This window comes from Benincasa hispida, chromosome 1, assembly GCF_027475165.1.
Source record: "Benincasa hispida cultivar pf3 chromosome 1, pf3_genome.v1.1, whole genome shotgun sequence".
Classification (NCBI taxonomy): Eukaryota; Viridiplantae; Streptophyta; class Magnoliopsida; order Cucurbitales; family Cucurbitaceae; genus Benincasa; species Benincasa hispida.
This window is the reverse complement of record NC_143478.1, coordinates 3,463,922-3,483,492: the sequence shown is the minus strand read 5'-3', so window position 1 is coordinate 3,483,492 and position 19,571 is coordinate 3,463,922. Positions and strand designations below refer to the sequence as shown.

The 19,571-nt window shown below is 35.0% G+C and overlaps 1 protein-coding gene across 2 annotated transcripts; it reads right to left on the bottom strand.

Moving 5' to 3' along the window:
- Positions 1 to 255: 255 nt before the first annotated feature.
- Positions 256 to 7,346, bottom strand: LOC120092661 (putative ABC transporter C family member 15). 2 transcript variants are annotated; one of them, XR_016531207.1, is made up of 11 exons: positions 7,259 to 7,346; positions 4,333 to 6,686; positions 4,115 to 4,201; positions 3,156 to 3,803; positions 2,780 to 2,944; positions 2,399 to 2,693; positions 1,940 to 2,154; positions 1,434 to 1,779; positions 1,275 to 1,338; positions 941 to 1,180; positions 256 to 831 (listed from the first exon to the last, which is right to left on the bottom strand). XR_016531207.1 is itself a non-coding variant. In XM_039050811.2 (11 exons), exons 1-11 carry the CDS (start codon positions 7,284 to 7,286, stop codon positions 707 to 709), a joined length of 4,527 nt encoding a protein of 1,508 aa, XP_038906739.2. In that variant the 5' UTR covers positions 7,287 to 7,335; the 3' UTR covers positions 256 to 706. The 2 variants fall into 2 exon arrangements, 1 of the variants encoding a protein (XP_038906739.2); XM_039050811.2 differs by having other exon boundaries at positions 1,434 to 1,739; positions 7,259 to 7,335.
- Between the last annotated feature and the right edge of the window lie 12,225 nt (positions 7,347 to 19,571).

Sequence of the window (19,571 nt, the reverse complement as noted above, 5' to 3'; positions counted from 1 at the left end):
GAAAGTTTGTGGATATTATTGTAATTGTAACGGGTGATTTTTGCAATTTATTCCAATTATTTTATCCCTTTCTTTCTCAATTTTGTGCTATTTACCTCATCATTTTTTTTCCAGGGAAAATTTCAATTAAACTTGGTACTGTTAATTAATTTTTCCTTTCTACAACACTGCAACTGCTTTTGGATCAACATGAAAATCTCTTAAAATTCATTAAATTTCAACCAACAAACGGACAATTTTAAGTTCAAACAAACATTTCACAGAATGGTTTTCATTTTCCATTTTTTTTAATAAGAGGAACAATATACAAAAACAAAAAGTCCAGTACATGATCTTTTTATACAGAATATTCTTTATTCAATGATTCTATCCCGTCCGTACAAACAAAACCCTTTCGACCTTACAAAATAAAAAGTAAATATCTAAGCATGTATCCAGAATCATGGACAATGTTTTTGTACTACAAATATCGATACCAGTTCGTAAATCCAGTCCTCCAATCTATCCGTTGACATGCCTAATTTGATCATCTTAAAAGATTCCAAATTATCGATATGATATTCTATAATAATAATAATCTCTCCAAACCAACTTTGAGCTGCAATCTTGTTGATAGAGATACTTGGAAGTAAACTATATGCTAACGGCGCCAATTCTGTAGATTCTTATTTCTCAATGCTTCATCAGTGTGATACAATCAAATCTATCAATGGTCCTGATTTCCCAAACTATTCAGGCCGGATCTCAAGGAGTACTCCTCCACTAGTTTGGAGAAGAAGGAATCATCTCTTTCTAGTAACTTTCTGGGCAAGTCGAACTCGACAATCCTTCCTATTAATGGAAAAAAACAATAGGTTCTCTGTCAACAACTTTGTAGCCAAATCCTCAGGGAAGTTATCAATACAAGAATCATACACAGGAGAAAGGCACTTCTACTCACCATCACTGAGAACCAAAACAATATCGCTATCGATAACTGTGTGGATTCTATGAGCTATAGTGACCACTGTTCGATCTTTGAATTCCTGCCTAATGATACTTTGTATGATGCTGTCAGTTCCCAAATCGATAGATGCCGTGGCTTCGTCAAGCACCAGAATGTTGCTTTTCTTGAGCAATGCCCTTCCAAGACAAAATAGTTGTCGTTGACCAACACTCCAATTTTCTCCATTTTCAACCACTATCAGTAGAATTTAAATTTCAAACAATGATATAGGCAAAACTGAAGGAAAGCACCTGATTTAAAGTTTTGTATTCCACATTGATAAACAAACCTGGAGAGTTCAACTTCATCTCCTTCCCGCGCACCAATTCACCCAATTGACATTTATCTAAAGCCTGAAAATGGATAAGAAAAGGGGAAAAAGTGATTCTCACATAGCTTCTCAGTAAAATTATATCTCAACCTTGTAGCAAAAAACTAAAGAGACTACCTCCCAAGTTTCTTGGTCAGAGTACTGTTGTAGTGGGTCGAGATTTCCTCTAACCGTCCCTTCAAACAACGAGGGATCTTGAGGGATGATGCTAAGCCTTGATCTTAGGTCATGGAGGCCAATCTTGCAAATGTCAACATTGTCTATGATAATGCTTCCTCCTCTAGGTTCAACTATCCTAAAAATTGCCTGTATGAGGGTTGATTTCCCACTGCCCGTTCTTCCTACAATACCCACTTTCTTCTTTCCTGGGAAAGTGCAGGTGATGTCTTTTAAGATATCCGGGAGATGGTTCGCATAACGGATCTACAACAAGTTCGAGCTCATTAAACACAATGGTGTGAAACTGAAAAACAGAGTACCGACAAGAGTGAATTGTATAGCAGGTCAAACTTGAACTTTCATTGGGATGACAAAAAAAATTGCTAATGACTTGCACAACCTCAAACTTCTTTAACCATATTCTAGCTTTTATTGTTTATTTTACATTTCGTGTGGAGGCTTACCTGTAAATTCTTGAAAGTAATACTTCCCTCCTGTGGCCAATTGCTTGGTGGTCTGCTGTCTTCAATAACAAGAGGTGCTTCAGTTTTTATCTTCGAGTACTGAAGGATTCTTTCTACTGAAATGATTTTTTTCTGTGCACTGCATAAACTCCATATAACTAAAGCCTGTAACCAATTTAAGTTTATCCCGTATGATACTGCCAAGCCAGCATTACCTGAAGAAGAATTCAATTCATTATGAATATTTTATTCGTTCCATAATAGTTAATTTGGGTTAAAGAAATGAACTTTTATTTCAGATAATTAGCATTCAATGAAAACTTGGTCTATATCAGATCATGCATTTAAAATTCAGGCAAAATAAAATTTTAATTTATATAAGAATATTCACAGGTTTAACTCAAATTTTCCGACTTGAATTACGAAGCACATTACATTTCAAATATATGAGATACTCACTTGGGTCTATAATTCCTTCCGGAAGAGTCACTAGCAAAGCCAATGAAAAGGCAAAAACAAAATGTGATAGCACGTTCAATCTGAAGGAAAGCCACTCCATAACTGAATTATTATGGAACCATGTTTTTGAGAAGTCATCAATAAGACAAAGGTTAGTATTGAAAAACTGATCTTCCTTATTAAAGGCACGAATAGTTGCTGCTCCAGCTAGGGATTCTGCAAAGTGGTGCATGATTGGAGATTGGTGAATCCCTGATAACCGGCCAATTTCTCGTGCTGTGGGTGTGTAATAATGCTAGCATAATAAAAAATTACTTGTTTAGTAGTCAATACATACCACAAATTTGTATATTTTTAGTTTTAAAGAATGACATTGCTTACTTGGTACCAGATGCAGGCTGCAGTAACGGGTATCAAAATGATGAATACTTCCCACGCTACTTGAGACATTACTACAATTGTCCCTAGCAACCGAATGACTGAGAAAGGACACCAACCTAGCTTTGCAGCCATGTCTAAGTCTAAAATACTTTGATCACCTGATGCCTGGCAAAAGAGAGTATAAGTGAGATTTTTCAGTCTTGGGATCCAACCATAGAATGTGGCAAGAACAACTTAGTACAATATTTTAGATTCTTGTAACAGGTTTCTTTGTCACATTTCCTCAAACTGTTACAAGTCTTGAAGTGTGTTTTTTCAAGCCAAATGAAATTAGATTGCAAGCATCATTCAGGTTAAAATTTAAAGTTCTAATTACCCGGTTTAGAATTCTTCCGGTTGGGGTTGAGTCAAAGAATGCCATTGGTGCATGGAGTACACTGTATAACATATCTCTGAAGAACTTCTGTGCAGTTTGAAGTCCTATTACTGCTAATAATGTTGATCGCAGTAACAAGCCTAGTGAACTTCCAACAGCAAGTAGAAAATATACAAGCAGTGTGACATTCATCCCAACTTTTGGTTCTGTCTCGTTTGTAGTTGGACAAGCCCACGTCATCCAGTAATTACTAGCTATCTGTAGTGCTTGGAACAATGTGTGTGCCAAGACTATGATTGGGACAAAAAGTCCTCCTCTTATGCTTGTCAAGTAAGTCAAGTACACTTCTATTCCAACGCTTCCTTTTTTTCTCTCTTCCTCTTGCAATAGTTTTCCTCCCTTTTCAGTTGTCTGCAGTGTGGAGTTATTCTGTTCTATTTGGGAGTCCTGGGAATCTACATTTGTGATAGAATCACCATTTAATTCCTTTTCAGGATTTGGAACTCGAGATATTCTACTTGTGTTTTCAACAGAGAGGATTGACTCAAGAGCTTGATTATGTGCCCCAACTAAAACTTTAAATCCAAAATTTTGTTTAATAAGTTCTTCAAATCCTCCAACCTCCACAATTTTCCCATTTTGCATCACCTGTGAAATGCCAATTGCAAACAGGCACATCTGTTACACAGTGTCTCATATGTCTCAGAAGTTCAAAAGCTCTCTCCAAGCCCAAAAGTTCCAAATTATAGAGTTCGAATATCAGTTCATAAGATTGGTTAATGAAGGTAAATTTAAATGAGAAGATATATCCCCTCCTGAGCATGCGATGTTCTCAACTTACATGCATTAATTTCAAAATCTTTATATAATCACAACACGAATGGCCAAGTACTTTAAAATAATTTAGGCAATAAATAGAGTTAAGAGCATAGAGAAGACTTTCCACAAAATTTGCTCACCAGAATGAGGTCTGCTGCCGGTAAAAATTCAACTTGGTGAGTTATATAAATTATAGTTTTCTCTTTGAGCACACCCATCATACAGTCCTACAAAATGTTAAAAACAACAACTTTCTATTACAGCGATCCACTTGAGGAAAATACAAGAAATGGTTTAGTAGGCAACATATATGTCTAATTTTTTCAAATTTCACCCATTATTTAATGTCCAGACTAACCTTGAAAAGCTGGGTTCCTGTATGAGCATCAACTGCACTGAAAGGATCATCAAGGAGATAAATATCTGCATCCTGATAAACAGCACGAGCAATTTGTATCCGCTGCTTCTGTCCCCCGCTCATATTTATCCCTCTTTCTCCAATTTCAGTCAAATCGCCGGATGGAAACAACTCCAAATCTTTGGTCAAAGCACAAGCATCAATAGTTTTGTTATACTTGGTACCTTCATACTCATTTCCAAAAAGAATATTCTCCTTGATATTTCCTGACAGTATCCAAGGAGACTGAGGAACATAAGCCTTTGTACCACTTATCTTCACTGTCCCAGAAAGTTTTTCCATTTCACCAAGAATACATGAAAGCAGACTGGACTTCCCCGATCCTACAGTCCCACAAATTGCCACCTTCATCCCCCTTTTCACTTTCAAGTTTATTTGATCAAGGGATGGGTTGATGGACTCTGGGTCCCAACTAAATATTCCATTTTCTATCTCGATATCAAACTCTGTTTGATCTTTAGAAACAGAAATAATGGCATCCTGCTGTATTTCATCTACCTGGAGGTACGAAGTGACTCTATCTGCTGAGACTTTGCCCTGTGTAAATGCAGATAGTATGTCCGGAAGACTGAATATAGGGTCTTGTAGCAATTGGAAAGTAGCCAATGCAGATATTACTTTTCCAGCAGTCAATTCTATACCAAGCATGGTACAGAGTCCAAATGTTACAAGAGAGATCAGGGTAGGTGATGCCCAAAAGAGAAATGATGAAAATGCTGTTAATTTCGACGACTTCCACAACCAATCGTGCTCCACTTTTCTTAAGTTTTCTATCTTTTCAAGATATTGACGATCCCATGCTTGAAGTTTGAGTATCTTCATATTTTTAAGAACTTCTGAAGTGGCTTTCATCCTATTGTCCTTAGCTTCCATGATCTTCTTTTGGTAATACTTCTGGATTTTGGTCAAAGGTATGTTACATGACATGATAAGTATAGTCGCAGCCATTGCACCCAATGACCCCAAACCCAGATTTGTATGTAATATATAGATAGCTAATGAAATTTGGACTGGCAACATCCATATCATGTTTAAGTACCAGATAAATTCTGACATCCTTCCAATATCAACACTAATATAGTTCATGATCTCTCCGCTGGTATGGCTTTGACGAGATCGACTCGATTGACACATACCCTTTTTATATATGTGAGAAACTAAAGCACCCCTGAGTTGAATGCCTAGTCGGCGAGCCTCGAAAATCCATTGCCTTTGAGCAGTCGTCTCAATTACCTTCGCAGTAAGAAAGGCGAGTGCAAGAAGATATCCACTTGACAAACTGCGCCCTTTCCTCTCAGTAAGAAAATTTACAAAGTCATCAATAAGATATGGTCCAACATATGATGCTGCAGCACTTAACACTGCCAAACATGCGTTAATAGCTGCTTTCTTTCTGCTAAACAAAATGATTGCCTTGTAGATTGATGGTTCTGCGTCCCCATTCTTCTCCCTTACAGAGTTTAGCTTCTCCGTGAAGGAATGTGCTAAAACCTTGGCAGAGTCATTTCTACAAACATCTGGTATGTCACCATGTTCGAGGGGCCTCTTGTATCCCAAAGCAAAAAGGGGATTCATCCATGAGAAGGTAATCCGTTGCAGAAGAGTTGCCCTCTCGTAAGCAGAGTCCCTCTTATCTTCATGCTCAGAGCAATTTCCATGGAGAAGAGGATCAGCCAATTCATTATGAACAACGAAAACCACGCCCGTCTTCCCATAAACCGAAAGCACAAGCAGGAGAATCAAGGTTACAAAGCAAATTAGTTGAGCATAATCCTGAACTCTTACTTGATTTCCATCTCCAAAATTTGAAGAGAGAGCCACACGAATGATCGATAAAAAGAAGCTGCAAATCCACCATCCTCGAAGCAGCCAAGGGTGCTTGATGTACTTGTTACGAACGACTCCACAAACCGCAACCGCCGCAACTCCCCAAGCGATCACTTGCATAATCTCCGAGGAAAATGCTGAGATGTCCGAACGGCAACGAGATCCCATCCCATTCAACAGCGCCAAGAACATCAAAACGTGGATCCCCCATAAGAATATGGTGCAAGCTACACCAGCCTTGTAAGAAACACTCAAATTCCGGGAAATCGAGATGTTTTCCGGTGCATGATCGATCGTTTTTCTTCCTCCGTAATAATCCAATATCTGAATGATACATTTCTGAACAAACCGAAGGAACAAGATTCCGGCGAACCCTAATTGAACTCCAATGCTCAAATTTTCGCCAAAACATGGTGATTGAAGCTGCTGCCATTGCCAATCTCCTTTGAATCCGGGAAGGTTGAACTCTGTTACTCATAATCAAACAGTTTCGGTGGTTTGAGAGAAAAAAATTGGACAAAATTTCATCGGAAAGTACTTTTGGCGAAAATAAAAAAAGAATTACAAAAAAACTGATTATATATTTTTATTTTAGGACCACTCTATTAAATGAATACTTTTTTCTATCAACCTCACAAATTTTAAGTGAAATAACACAGTTTCATTTACATAAAATGTGTAATATTCATCAAGAGATAAGAAATTGGATTTTTTTTGGGAAAAAAAAAAGGTTAAAATCAATTTAGTTAAAGAAGAAATATCTTGAAATTATTTTAAATATGGATATATTTACCGTTTAATTCATATTTTTAAATGATGTCTGATTCATAATATAAAATTTAAGATGAAAGTTATCAAATTTGAGTAGAATACGTTTTCTTCGAATATGTGATATTTTATTACTATTAACTTAAGAGGGTTTATAGATAAAAGGATGTTAATATTGAGATACTAACTAGTGATTAAAGTTTTGGAGTTTTTTTTTAAATGTTTTTTCCTCTTCCTCTTTGAGAAAAAAAGAATAGAGGAAAAAACTTACTTGAAAGAGTGAGGGGAGAAGCCAACATGATTATGAGGCTCCTTCTATCTTGGGATAAAGGGAAATAGAGGTTTCATTTTTGTGGAGATTTAAAGTATAAATAGAGATAGTGGTATGAGAAATAAAGGAGGAAATTTTTAAAATAATTTCTTACTTTATTTTAAAATGTATTTTTTTTTTATTAAAAAAATGTAAATAAAGGAAGTTGCTTGGTTCCTTCTAAATTTGTGCACTTTTAAGTGCCCTTTGCCTTGAAGCTTCTTGTTTGTATTAAGTGAGTGTGAGACAATAGTCAAACACCTTTAACAAATAATGATAAATAATAAAAATAATAGAAAAATAAAAAGTAGAGATAGCTTAAAAAAAGAAAAGAAAAGAAAAGAAAAGAAAAACTATGTTACTTTTAATATCATCCCAACTCCTTTCTTATTTTTAAAAAAAAAGAAAAGAAAAGAAAAACTATGTTACTTTTAATATCATCCCAACTCCTTTCTTATTTTTAAAAAAAGAATTGCAAAAATCAAATTGATCTATCAACTTTTAAAATAATAACGAATTAGGTCTGGTTTGAGGATTTATTTAGTGATAAGTTTGAATTGATGATTTAGTTTTAGACCCAATAAATTAAGCTTTAGTGACATCTCTAATATGACATAATTTCAAAGAACAATGCTGATTTCATAGGGTTATAATGCATGCCAACCCATATAAATATAATAATAAATGTAGAAACTTCATGCTTGGGATTCAATTATTGGGCTTTTTGAAAAAAAAAAAAAAAAACTTCCCTCCCACCTAAAAACTTTTGGTTGCCTCCAATAAACAATAATCTATTTCTATATTACCCATGCCTAATATAACTTTATTATAATCAAGCATTGAAATGAGATTTCAATTTTACTGATATATCGATAAAATATCGATCTCGATAGATATTACGAAATTTATAAAATTTGTTTAGATTAAAAATTAAGTTGTTTTACTCTCAAATTAAGTTATAGATATTGTTAATAGTATTCCTATTCATATTGGACTAAATAGATGGCAATTTTTTTTAATATTATATGAACATTTATAGAAGATGTTGAAAATATCCATAGATATTTAATATCAGTATCGAAGAACCCTTCGATTTACGGATATATTGAAATATCGGTGAATATTTTCATCCTTAATTATAATAAGTATGAAGAAGACAACCACCATACATAATCAATAAATTTTCATTATAAACTTGTTCCTCTAAATGAACCTAACAATACAAGTTTGTATATGACCGATTGAATCAATTCTAAGCTTTGAAGAGGAAAAAAAAAGAACATAATGTTAAACTACACAACTGAAGACTTGCAAGATTTGATCATCTCAGCACTTTCTAAGATTATCGATATGCTATTAAAATAATCAACTCTCAAAACTAACTTTGAATCGTAATTTCGTTGAGTAAGATAGTTAAAAGCAGTTTACATGTTAAACAAACATGATTGGTACAAGTTACAACTACAATAGATTCTTAGTTTTCAATGGGAGACCAATTTGATGTGATAGAATCGATCAATGGTTTTGATTTGTTAAGCTATTGAAACATTATGATCTCACTGTGTATTCCTTGATTAGATTGGCGAAGAAGGAATCATCTCTTTCTAGTAGCTTTTCGGGCGAGTTGAACTCGACAATTCTTCTTGTTCATCAAAAGCAATTGAGGTGTTATTTCAATTCACTTTCGAGCCAAATCGTCTAGGTAAACTTATAAATACAAAGATTAGTCTCTAGCAACTGAATCACTGAGAATGCACACCAACCTAACTTTATCGCATTATTTTTCCCATCTCTTTGGCTCTTTGCACAATAAAACTATTATGGTCTATTTGAGAGTTCTGAGGATCTGCATTTATTATAGAATCTCTATTTGATTCATTTTCAGAATTTGGAGCGTGAGATATTCTACTTGAGTTTTCAACAGAGAGAACTGACTCAAGAGATTGACTATGTGTTCCAACTAAAACTTCAAATCCAAAATTTTGTTTCAGAAGTTCGTCAAATCCTCCGACTTGCACAATTTCTCCATTTTGCAACACCTGTCAAATGCCCATTACTCATGAGAAGATTTATGAGAGAGAGAGTAGATCAGACGTTTGAAAGCTTGCTCACAAGTTCAGAAGTTTTCGAATTACAGCATGCAATATTGCCATTGAATTCTATAAATTTTTCTCTTCGATTTTAGGTCAACTTTGATGCCGAAATTCAATGGAGGCCGAGGGAGAGGTCGAGTTTTCTTCTTTCTCTTTGATGTTTTCAGTATCTTTAGGTTAGTTTTTAGTTTTATTTTGGATTGTGAGCACAGATTGGATTGTATCTCATGAGTTTGTCCATGAATCAATGATGTAATTTTCTATCTAGTTCTTGGATCAAGGATTTGATATCAATTTCATGAGTTTTTTGTTTTCAATTGATGCTTGCAATTATGAATTATGTTTTTCTTTGAATCGGTTTAAATTCCCAAGCATGATTATTGAGGTTGACTTTCATGCTTTATCATGAATGTTAATGATTCTTAGTCTTGCTAGGATAACCTAAGTAGCAATAGTAAATTAGCCATTTGATGGCTATTTCTAGAATGTATAATTGCTAGGTTCAAAGATAAAATTGGTTAATTGAATATGGCTTTCCTGACAGTTAATCGACATAAGTGAATCCTAAATCTTAATGCATGTGTTTTTAGTTCTATACGACCGCTATCGAACCCAATAGAATTTACAAGCAAGTAGATTAGTCTAGTATGGCCTTTTAGACCTTAATTAATAATTAGGACGCTTTCTTGGTTAGATTCACGCTAGTTGTCCGCCTTTTGTAGAAACTAGTTAGATCGAATCAAGCGAGTAGTTATGCATGCATAATTTGATTGCATAGTCAATTGGCTAAAAATGATGATTGAAATTATATTGAATGTCTAGCTTGATCTGAGAACTAGATGAACTAATTCTTGTTTACATTTATCCCTTGCAATTTATTTTCCAGCATGTTTTCAAATTAATCAAAACCCAAAACCCCGTTTTTACTATTTTTCCACAGTTAATTTTAGCTTATGAGAAGATGAAATATTAACATTACGAAATAAAGGAACATCGCAGGATTTCCCGTTCCGTTTGTCGCTCTCTGGTCCCGAAGATTTGGCTCCAAACGCAGCAGAATCTAAGTGGGTGTTGTTAGAGCCATTCATAGCTCTAGTTCTGTCTTCTTCTAATCTGACCTCTGAGCATACTTCCATTAGAGACAGTATTGGTCTTATCCCAAAATCCGACTTCGGACACCATCAAATTTAGGGTTTAAGCCAGCCAAAAAAATTGACTGTTAACTTTAAAAATCCAAAAATATTTTTCTTTTCTTGTGTCTACTTGTTTTCTCATGGAAGATGATATGAATATCTATTATATGTTTCATGCGAAGTATGCAGCTCAACATAGAGAACGAAAGGTAAGTGAATTTAATGAGCTTAAAAATCAAATATCTGAACTAACCTCTATTGTTCAAGTTTTGGCTACTGAACAAATTCAGGTTTTGTGTGGTCCTGGGTGCGAATATTATCCTCTTTGGGAGATGCCTAGCCAAACTCCATTATCGATGCAATCTTCTTATGCCAATTCAGGTATTTCTTTAGAAGATTTGGTTAGGGAACTTTCTAACAGCTCTAGTGAGTTTATGCAGGAATGTCTGTATAGTTATCAAGAACCTTTAAGTTTCCAGCAGGATAGCTTCTATTCTGGACATGAAGCCAGAACTGAGTTTCAGAATTTGTGTGACATCGATGCTCAATATTAGTTGGGAGAATTGAAGAGTCTTGGATGGAACCATCTTCTAAGAGCACCAAACTAAACAGTGGAGTGACTAGCATCGATGATCCCGTTGAGCATCTGGTTCCTTAAGTTTCTGGTCAAAGTAAGACATTGGATTCCTTAATGTATAAACTTGCTAATGATTTTTCTCAGTGTGAGTAGGAGTCTATTGAGTCTTACCTGGAGACTCAAGCTTCCATGTAAGTTGGTGTCCATCCTATTCCCCATCTCGCACATTTCGTGCTGACATTGGAGAATCATTCAGAGCTTCCCATCGTCTGTAGCACCGATGTCGATCTTATTGAGGAATTCCCCTGGACCAATGATGATGAAGACGTTGATCCTCCGCCAAGTTAGTAAGGTTAAGTATGAGTCTAAGCTTCATTTCGAGGAGTATCAGGTAAAAGAGTTAAAGGCTATCAAGCTTTGTTCTTCTTTCCCCTCTAGCATCTCATATATATTTAATTATTACTCATCTTTCCCTCATGAGTTAGGAGTCAGTCGAGTCAGAGTCTGTTGAGTCTTTTCTTTATTTCGACTCTTTTGATTTTTTGTTTTTACTTTTTTTTTTAAAAAATAAAAAATACCAAATTCGACCTATCTGGTTCTTTTCAAAAGATAGGAACCCTTATAACCTTATCGAGTTATATTGACTCGTCCATGAAAGGACTAGAGAAATATGAGAATTTCTTTGTGCCTTGATAGGGACAGGTCATGTTGAGCAACCGACGTTAAAAATCTGCGCTTTTTGGAGGCAGTTAGGTGATTAATTTTATTTTCTTTCTTTTCTTCTTTTTTTCTTAGTTTTCTTTTGTTTTTCTTATTTTTTGTAGGTCTCTCCAAAACCCAAAAAGAAAAGAAAACCAAAGTGAATAGAGTGTTATCTTAACCATTCTATGCACGATAATGTTTTTTATGGGAGGTTTTCTGTTCCCTTGTCCTTTTTATTTTTTTAGCTTTACTTAGGATACATTGGGGACAATGTGTGATTTTAAGTTGGGGTGGGGTACCTGTTAGGTTCCAATTTTGAGTCTGATCTGGAGTCCTTGAGCATTGTGCTCGAGCTATATTTCTTGATGAGTATGCTTTGATTACTGTGTTTGCTTTGCTGCTTAGGTTGTTATAATGAGTAGTTTATGAAGCACTCTTTCTATGATTAAATTTGCATGAAATAATGTTAGGAGAGCATGATCATGATTTTTAGCCCATTTTTTTAAAAAAATCTTGTTTCTCTTGCATCTTCAAGTTATTGTTTTGCGAAATTAAAGTTTTGCATGCTTAGAATTAGGTGGTTTATATTTCTGTTGTCACCCTAAAAGGTCCATTTTGACTTAGGAGTAACCTTACTTGTTTTAGAGTAAAACTGACAAAGTAAATAAAATAGGGCCTAATGTGTGAATAAAATAATAATAAAAAAGATAAGAAAAAGAAAGAAAAGAAAATTAGTTGCAATTCAAAATAAATAAATAAATAAATAAAATGAGGCATAAGTCGGCGTGCCTATATAAAAAAAAAAGTGTGTGTGTGTGCATAGATAGAGGTGAAAAGAGCTACCTCCGTCGTGTCTAGTTAGGGTCTCGCGAGAAAAGAGTGGATGGGTTTCCGACGGTTGAGTGTGAAAGCTAACTCTCTAGGTAAAAGAAATGTCTTTTATGTTTTGTGTATGTGTGTTTAGGCACCTTTTTCTTAGTGTTGCTTTTTCACAAGTTAGGTATGTCCAGGGTCGATAATCGAGCTAGATTAGGGGGAAAACAGATTGAGAACTTTATAAAACTTTTCCGAGTTGTGCAAACTTAATTAACAAGATTCTAGGCTCACTCTTGCATGAATAGATTTAGAATTATGCTTAAAAATTTCATTGTTGATTACAAATTTCATCTTATTTGACTGTTGGGTTAGATTAATAACTAAGCATGATTTTAGAGCAAGCATGATATTTTTTAATATTTTTTTGTTTAAATGTGTGTCTCTACCTTGCTCGGGACGAGTAAAAATTAAATTGAGAGTGTTTGATAACTCTTAAAGAAAGCTATATTTCCTTGCTTAACTCGGGCTCATTAGTAGAATTTATATGTTAGTTATCTTATTTTGTAGGTACTGATTAATTATGAGGTAGAACCAAGCATTTGGAGCTTAACGGGGTTAATTTGAAGCAAATTGGAGTTGATTTGAGTATCTAGACTTCAAATGAGCAAAAATGACCAAAATGCCCTTGCTTCAACATCACAATGCTCAACATTTGCCTAAGTCCAACGCTCGTCTGATGCCAGAAGACAGAATACTAGTGTGCAGGGCACGCTCTGGATCCTTTGACGCTAATCGGTCGCGCGCCTGTGTTCCATCTTCAGCCTGCAGCGTTGCAACACTGCGATTGAATTCTATAAATTCCTCTCTTCGATTTTAGGTCAAATTTGATCCTAAAATTCAATGGAGGCTGAGGAAAGGCTAAGTTTTCTTCTTCCCCTTTGATGTTTTCAGTATCTTTAGGTTAGTTTTTAGTTTTATTTTGGATTGTGAGCACGGATTGGATTGTATCTCATGGGTTTGTCTATGAATCAATGAGGTAATTTTCTATCGAGTTCTTGGATCAAGGATTTGATGTCAATTTCATGAGTTTTCTGTTTTCAATTGATGCTTGCAATTATGAATTATGTTTTTCTTTGAATCGGATTAAATTCCCAAGCATGATTATTGAGGTTGACTTTCACGCTTTATCATGAATGTTAATGATTCTTAGTTTTCCTAGGATCACCTAAGTAGCATTAGTAAATTAGGCATTTGATGGCTATTTCTAGAACGTATAATTGCGAGGTTCAAAGATAAAATTGGTTACTTGAATATGGCTTTCTTGACAGTTAATTGACATAACTGAATCCTAAATCTTAATGCATGTGTTTTTAGTTCTATATGGCCGCTATCGAACCCAATAAAATTTAAAAGCATGTAGATTAGTTAGGGTATGGCCTTTTCGACCTTAACTAATAATTAGGACGCTTTCTCGGTTAGATTCACGCTAGTTGTCTGCCTTTGTAGAAGCTAGTTAGATCGAATCGAGCGAGTAGTTTTGCATGCATAATTTGATTGCATAGTCAATTGGCTAAAAACGATGATTGAAATTATACTGAATATCTAACTTGATATGAGAACTAGATGAACCAATTCTTGTTTACATTTATCCCTTGCAATTTATTTTCCTGCATGTTTTTAAATTAATCAAAACCCAAAACCTCATTTTTACTCTTTCTCTGTCGTCAATTTTAGCTTAAGAGGGAATTAATTTTGTGCCTCCCTGTGGTTTGACCTCGTACTTACCATTATTGCTACATTTTTATTAATAGGAGTAGTTCGGTGTATTTACAATTTTTTTTTTCCGGTTTGGAGTTGAATCAACAACATCGATTTTCGACCGAACAATCATATAACTTTTAATACTAGATCTCATAGATTCATATACTAGGTCACACATATTTATATAATAGATCGTATAGCAGAAGCTAAACGGCTGTATAGATTTATATACCCAATCGTGTGGGTAGTAAACTTTAAATGATTGTGTAGTAAACTCTATACAATCGTTTGGCTTTTGCTATACGATCGTTTAACCTTTCATACTCGATCTCATATATTTTAATACCTGATCATATATGTTTGCTATATTGTAGATGGCGCACTCAGTCTCAGTTGAGAAATATTTTCCTACTACCATAACTTGCTTGGCCCACGCTGGCAAGACGAATGCACTGATTAAGAAGAAACTAACAAATACACAGATGGGCATGTTCCAAAAAACATGCTTTGGTCCACTATTGGACGTCGACCTTGTATTCAATGGCCAGGTTGTACATTATTTTCTTCTAAGGGAGGTCTTCGATCAGAATCCAAATGTCACAAGCTTCAACATCATGGAGAAGAAGGTAACATACACACAAGATGATTTTAATTTGATTACTAGGTTATGGCCGATAGAGGAAAGATTGGAAAGGGATACCAGCTGTGAGAGACTACAACATCTCATCCTCGGACCCAAGGATAATAGCAAACCAATTCTCTGTAAGGATATGGAGGCTACATTTGAAAAGTTCAAATTTTCAAACGACGAAGATGTCGTGAAGGTTGCATTGGCATTATACATAGAAATGGTGACAATGGGGAAAGACAAGAAAACCCAATTCAATTTGAAGACACTTGGGATCGTCGATGTCACTGAGGTCTTCAGACATATGATTGGTCCTTGGTCATATATAAACGAACATTAGAACATTTTGCATGAGAAAAAGGAGGTACACGAATTAAGGAGACAATCAAATCCCAAACACGTAACATGTTACTGCGTAAAAAGGTTTACCCATGAATTTTAGGTACGTATTGTTCCAATTTATTTCAATATCAACTGATTTATATGTTGTATACTAGCATTGTTGTCTATTTAATCGTGTAGGTATGAGTTTACGAATTCTTGTCCTCATCTAGTAAGTTCATAATTACCAAAGTTAGTAAGAATGCAATCCCATGTATCTTGAAGTGGACATGTTCGGTAGCGCCACCCTAGAAGCTACTGGAAAGGGATGTCTTCCAACCCAAAAAAGTAAGAATGTGTTTCTATATACTACTAGATCGTTTAGCTTATACTACTAGATTGTGTACTTACATCTATACGATCGTTTGGTTTATACTATATAATCGTTATCTTATTATAAACGATCTTTTAGTATAAGCTAAACAATCATATAGCCTTAAGATACGATGGTGTATCTTACACTGTGTGATTGTGTATCTGAGTAATCTGTCATGCTAATGTTAACTGATTTTATATACAGACTATTGTTATGCCAAAACTTATACTGACGGTGGATGAGATGAGGTACAAAGAGGGTCGACTACTAGGGCTCGATGTGACCCAAGTACTTGAAGAAAGAAGAATGGAGGATTAGGATATATCCGAAGGTGGTGATGTCAAGGATGATCAACACTCCTCCCACCAACTCCCTCCAAACGATAAATTTGAAGAGTTTGATCATGATGAGGTGACTATGGGACATGGTGATCATGATGGGCACCAGATGACCCATTCCCCCCAAATTCGTCAATCTCATATTGAGCAGCCTAACACACGGAATAAAAGGAAGGTTGAACATGCAGAAAAACACACAAAATCCTCACAAAAACATAAGAAAAACAAGTCTTATAGAGTTATACATGAGGAATCATCAGAAATTTGCAACACATTGGCGAACTTAACTAGCATGGTTCGTCAGTTGGGTGAGGAGCTAACTGAAGTTTGCAATCTCTGCATCCAGAATTTAAGGAAAGTAATAATTGTGTGTTGTGTTATTTACTTCAAGATTGTTTTGAAAGAACCGGTGAAGGTTCGCAGTAGAAGGGGATCGGTCCCAATGTTACAATTTTTACAGAATCCTAGTTTTATAGAAACAGAAAAATTATGCATTTCAATAAAATTTACAGCATACAAATTTATAGAAGATTTTAAGGATGAAGAACACTTACCCTTGTAGCCAATCTTCTTCGTAAATTCCCTTGATCAGATCATGAACACTTCGATCAGGACAAAACAATCTCCAAAATCTAAATTCCAAATGGCCACCACCACAAATTGAACCTCTTGTATTCTCTGTTAGGGTTTGAGAATTCAGAAGTTGTGGGCTCTGAATTTTGGGGAGAGAGGAAAGAATGAGAGGGAAAAGAAATACACTTTTCTTCTTTGTAAATTCTTGGGAGTTTTTCCAGAGAACTCTCACTGACCTTCTGCAACAAAATTGCCAGAGAGAGACCAATCTCACGTTCCCATTTAACACCATGATTGATGGAGAGGAAATGTAGGTGATAACTCCCTCATTTAATTTAATTCAAACTTAAATTAAATAAAAAAATATATAAATATCATAACTAACTTATTATATGTATATATAACTATATGTTATATCAAATATAACATATAATCTATAGTTTTTATATTGTATCAAATACAATATAACTTATAGTTTGTATTTCTCTCAATTAATCATGGTTTTTAGTATAAATCACATTTATACTAAATTATATGAATCTCATCCATATAATTAGTATTTGAATCAAACTCAAATATTTAATTCCTCTCGAAATAAACTTTATATTGTAGTGTATTAAATGCATTATATTAGTTATATCACATATAATTAATTTCTTCAATTAATTTGAACAATTCAAATTAATCCAAAATTAATTCTCAATAATCCTTGTTGAACTACGATAGGACCTTATAGACCTATAATTTGAAGCTCTAATGGTATTTGGATAATTAATTAAACTATTTAATTAAATTACCCAACATCCATTAACTGCCAGTCACTGCATTAAAGACCAACAGTTGCACTCTTCGCACTATAGATATATTTCTGTGCCCATTGGATATAACTAATCAAGAATGCGATGACCTTTCACAAATTGCTCGTAAGTACAGTTGGACCAAAATTACCATTTTGCCCCTGGAGTTACATCTAACTCCTTAAGTACCATCAATCTTTCTAATGAACAATAAGTCATAGTCCAACTATGACCAAGTCCCTCTCGGGTCAAGAGAGGATATGGCCACATTGTTCAAACCTCAGAATTAGCCCTTAAGGGAGCAATTTATCTACTTACCTCGACATTAGGGAATGAGTGAATTCTGTCTTGTGTAGCTGTGTTTCCAGTTCCTTAATCAGAAGAATCTCCAAAATGGTAGGCATATTGAGACGACGATCTGGCCACTCTTACCTATACAAATCAAATGATCGCCTTCATAGGTAAAAGTTCACAACTCACTCAGGATTCATGTCATGTCACCTATGGTCATCGTGGTGAAATGTAAGTCTTTATTATTAACGGTGTTATATAATAAAACTAATCATTTCATGGTCCAGTCTTATACAAACTCTTTGTATAAGATACCCCGCTCACATGTCTCCACATAAAGGATTAGGATCAGATCATTTTTAGAACTTTACAATACTTATAACATCTATAAAGCGGGTCGTATCTGTAGTTTCACCAGGATAAGGTACCAAGCCTTATCAATCTACTACGGACCGTTTAGGTTATCATTTAAACATGATCCACCTATATGTCTCTACATACATGTTTAAATTATATAAAATAACCTAGGATCTTAGTTTATTAGATTGAGTATATGCTCGTAAAATAACAATTATTTTATTAATAACATTTTGTTTATACTATGTTTACAAACTACGAGAATACAAGAGAGATTTAGGACACCAATCCTAACACGTTTATATTTATTTAAAAGATCGTGTACTAAACTCTAAACGATGGTTTAGATTTATTTACACGATCGTTTAGCTTTATCTACACGATCGTTAGATTTGGATAGACGATCGTGTAACTTTATCTGAATGACCATGTTTCATTTATTTCTACAGGATAACCCTATGATCGCGATCATGTTGACCGAGATGATGATGGAGGGATTGGTCATCATGATCATGATGATGTGGGTCACTAAATAGTTGATGGTGATCAAACCGTTGATGACCAAACAACTAATGGTGGAGATATCAGACGAACCCTCCTCCACAACCAGTCCATCCTGTTAACGGTGAGCAACCCATATTGAGGGCCAAAATTGTTGATGCAGCCAATGCACATGGACATAGCTGTTGAGGGCCAAACAATTGATGAAAAACGTACGATCGATGAACTATCAATTGCACTGATCATTGAGGGTTGAACCATTGATGAACCATATGTAGTTGTTGAAAGTATGACAACTGAAGAACGTGAAGTCGATGAACGATCAATTTCGTAGTTCCTTAACAAACCATCAATTGGACTGATCATCAACAAACCATCAATTGGACCGATTGTCCATGAAGGTCAACTTCCTAAACAACCGTTCAATGTGCGGACCCACTTCGACCTAAATTCTCCCATTGAGTTACAAACCGATGTTGAACGGTTGGCAACATAAGAAAAGGTCACCCAAAACAAGGTACGACTATAGTATTAAATATTGATACACTCAAAACACCATAGTCACTAATTTAGTATCTAATTGTAGGAAGAAGTTGAACGCCTGAGCACCGAAAAAGGAAGAAACTAGAAAAGTTTACACCTTAAGAGGTGCAAAAGGAAAAAAAGGAGGTTGACTCTTGAGAACCACAATCAACTCTAGATGTCCTTAGACAACCCCAACCATCTCCAAATGAGCCTCACTCACTTGCAAGGGAATTGAAACCACCCATAGGTGTTATAAATCTGAATCCATTGGTACTTGTCCCTGACTTTTCCACTAGGATGGTTAGATCATATGACCCACAGTTCCCCATCCCATATGTTTTATGTGTTGGGTTTTATGCCTTAAAACTCGTAAATAGTAAATGTTATTAATTGACCGTTATCAATAAAGAGTTATAGATGTTAAATCAATAAATGTTATTGTTTGTATTGTTGTCTATTTTGTCTAAATAACCCTAAATCCAATA

Coding starts and splice junctions, on each gene's coding strand:
- LOC120092661 (XM_039050811.2), bottom strand. CDS start 7,286: ATGTTGGCTTCTCCCCTCACTCTTTCAA. Junction 1,181..1,274: donor GATGAAGTTGAACTCTCCAG/GTTTGTTTATCA, acceptor TTCTACTGATAG/TGGTTGAAAATGGAGAAAAT. Junction 832..940: donor TGTTTTGGTTCTCAGTGATG/GTGAGTAGAAGT, acceptor TTCCATTAATAG/GAAGGATTGTCGAGTTCGAC.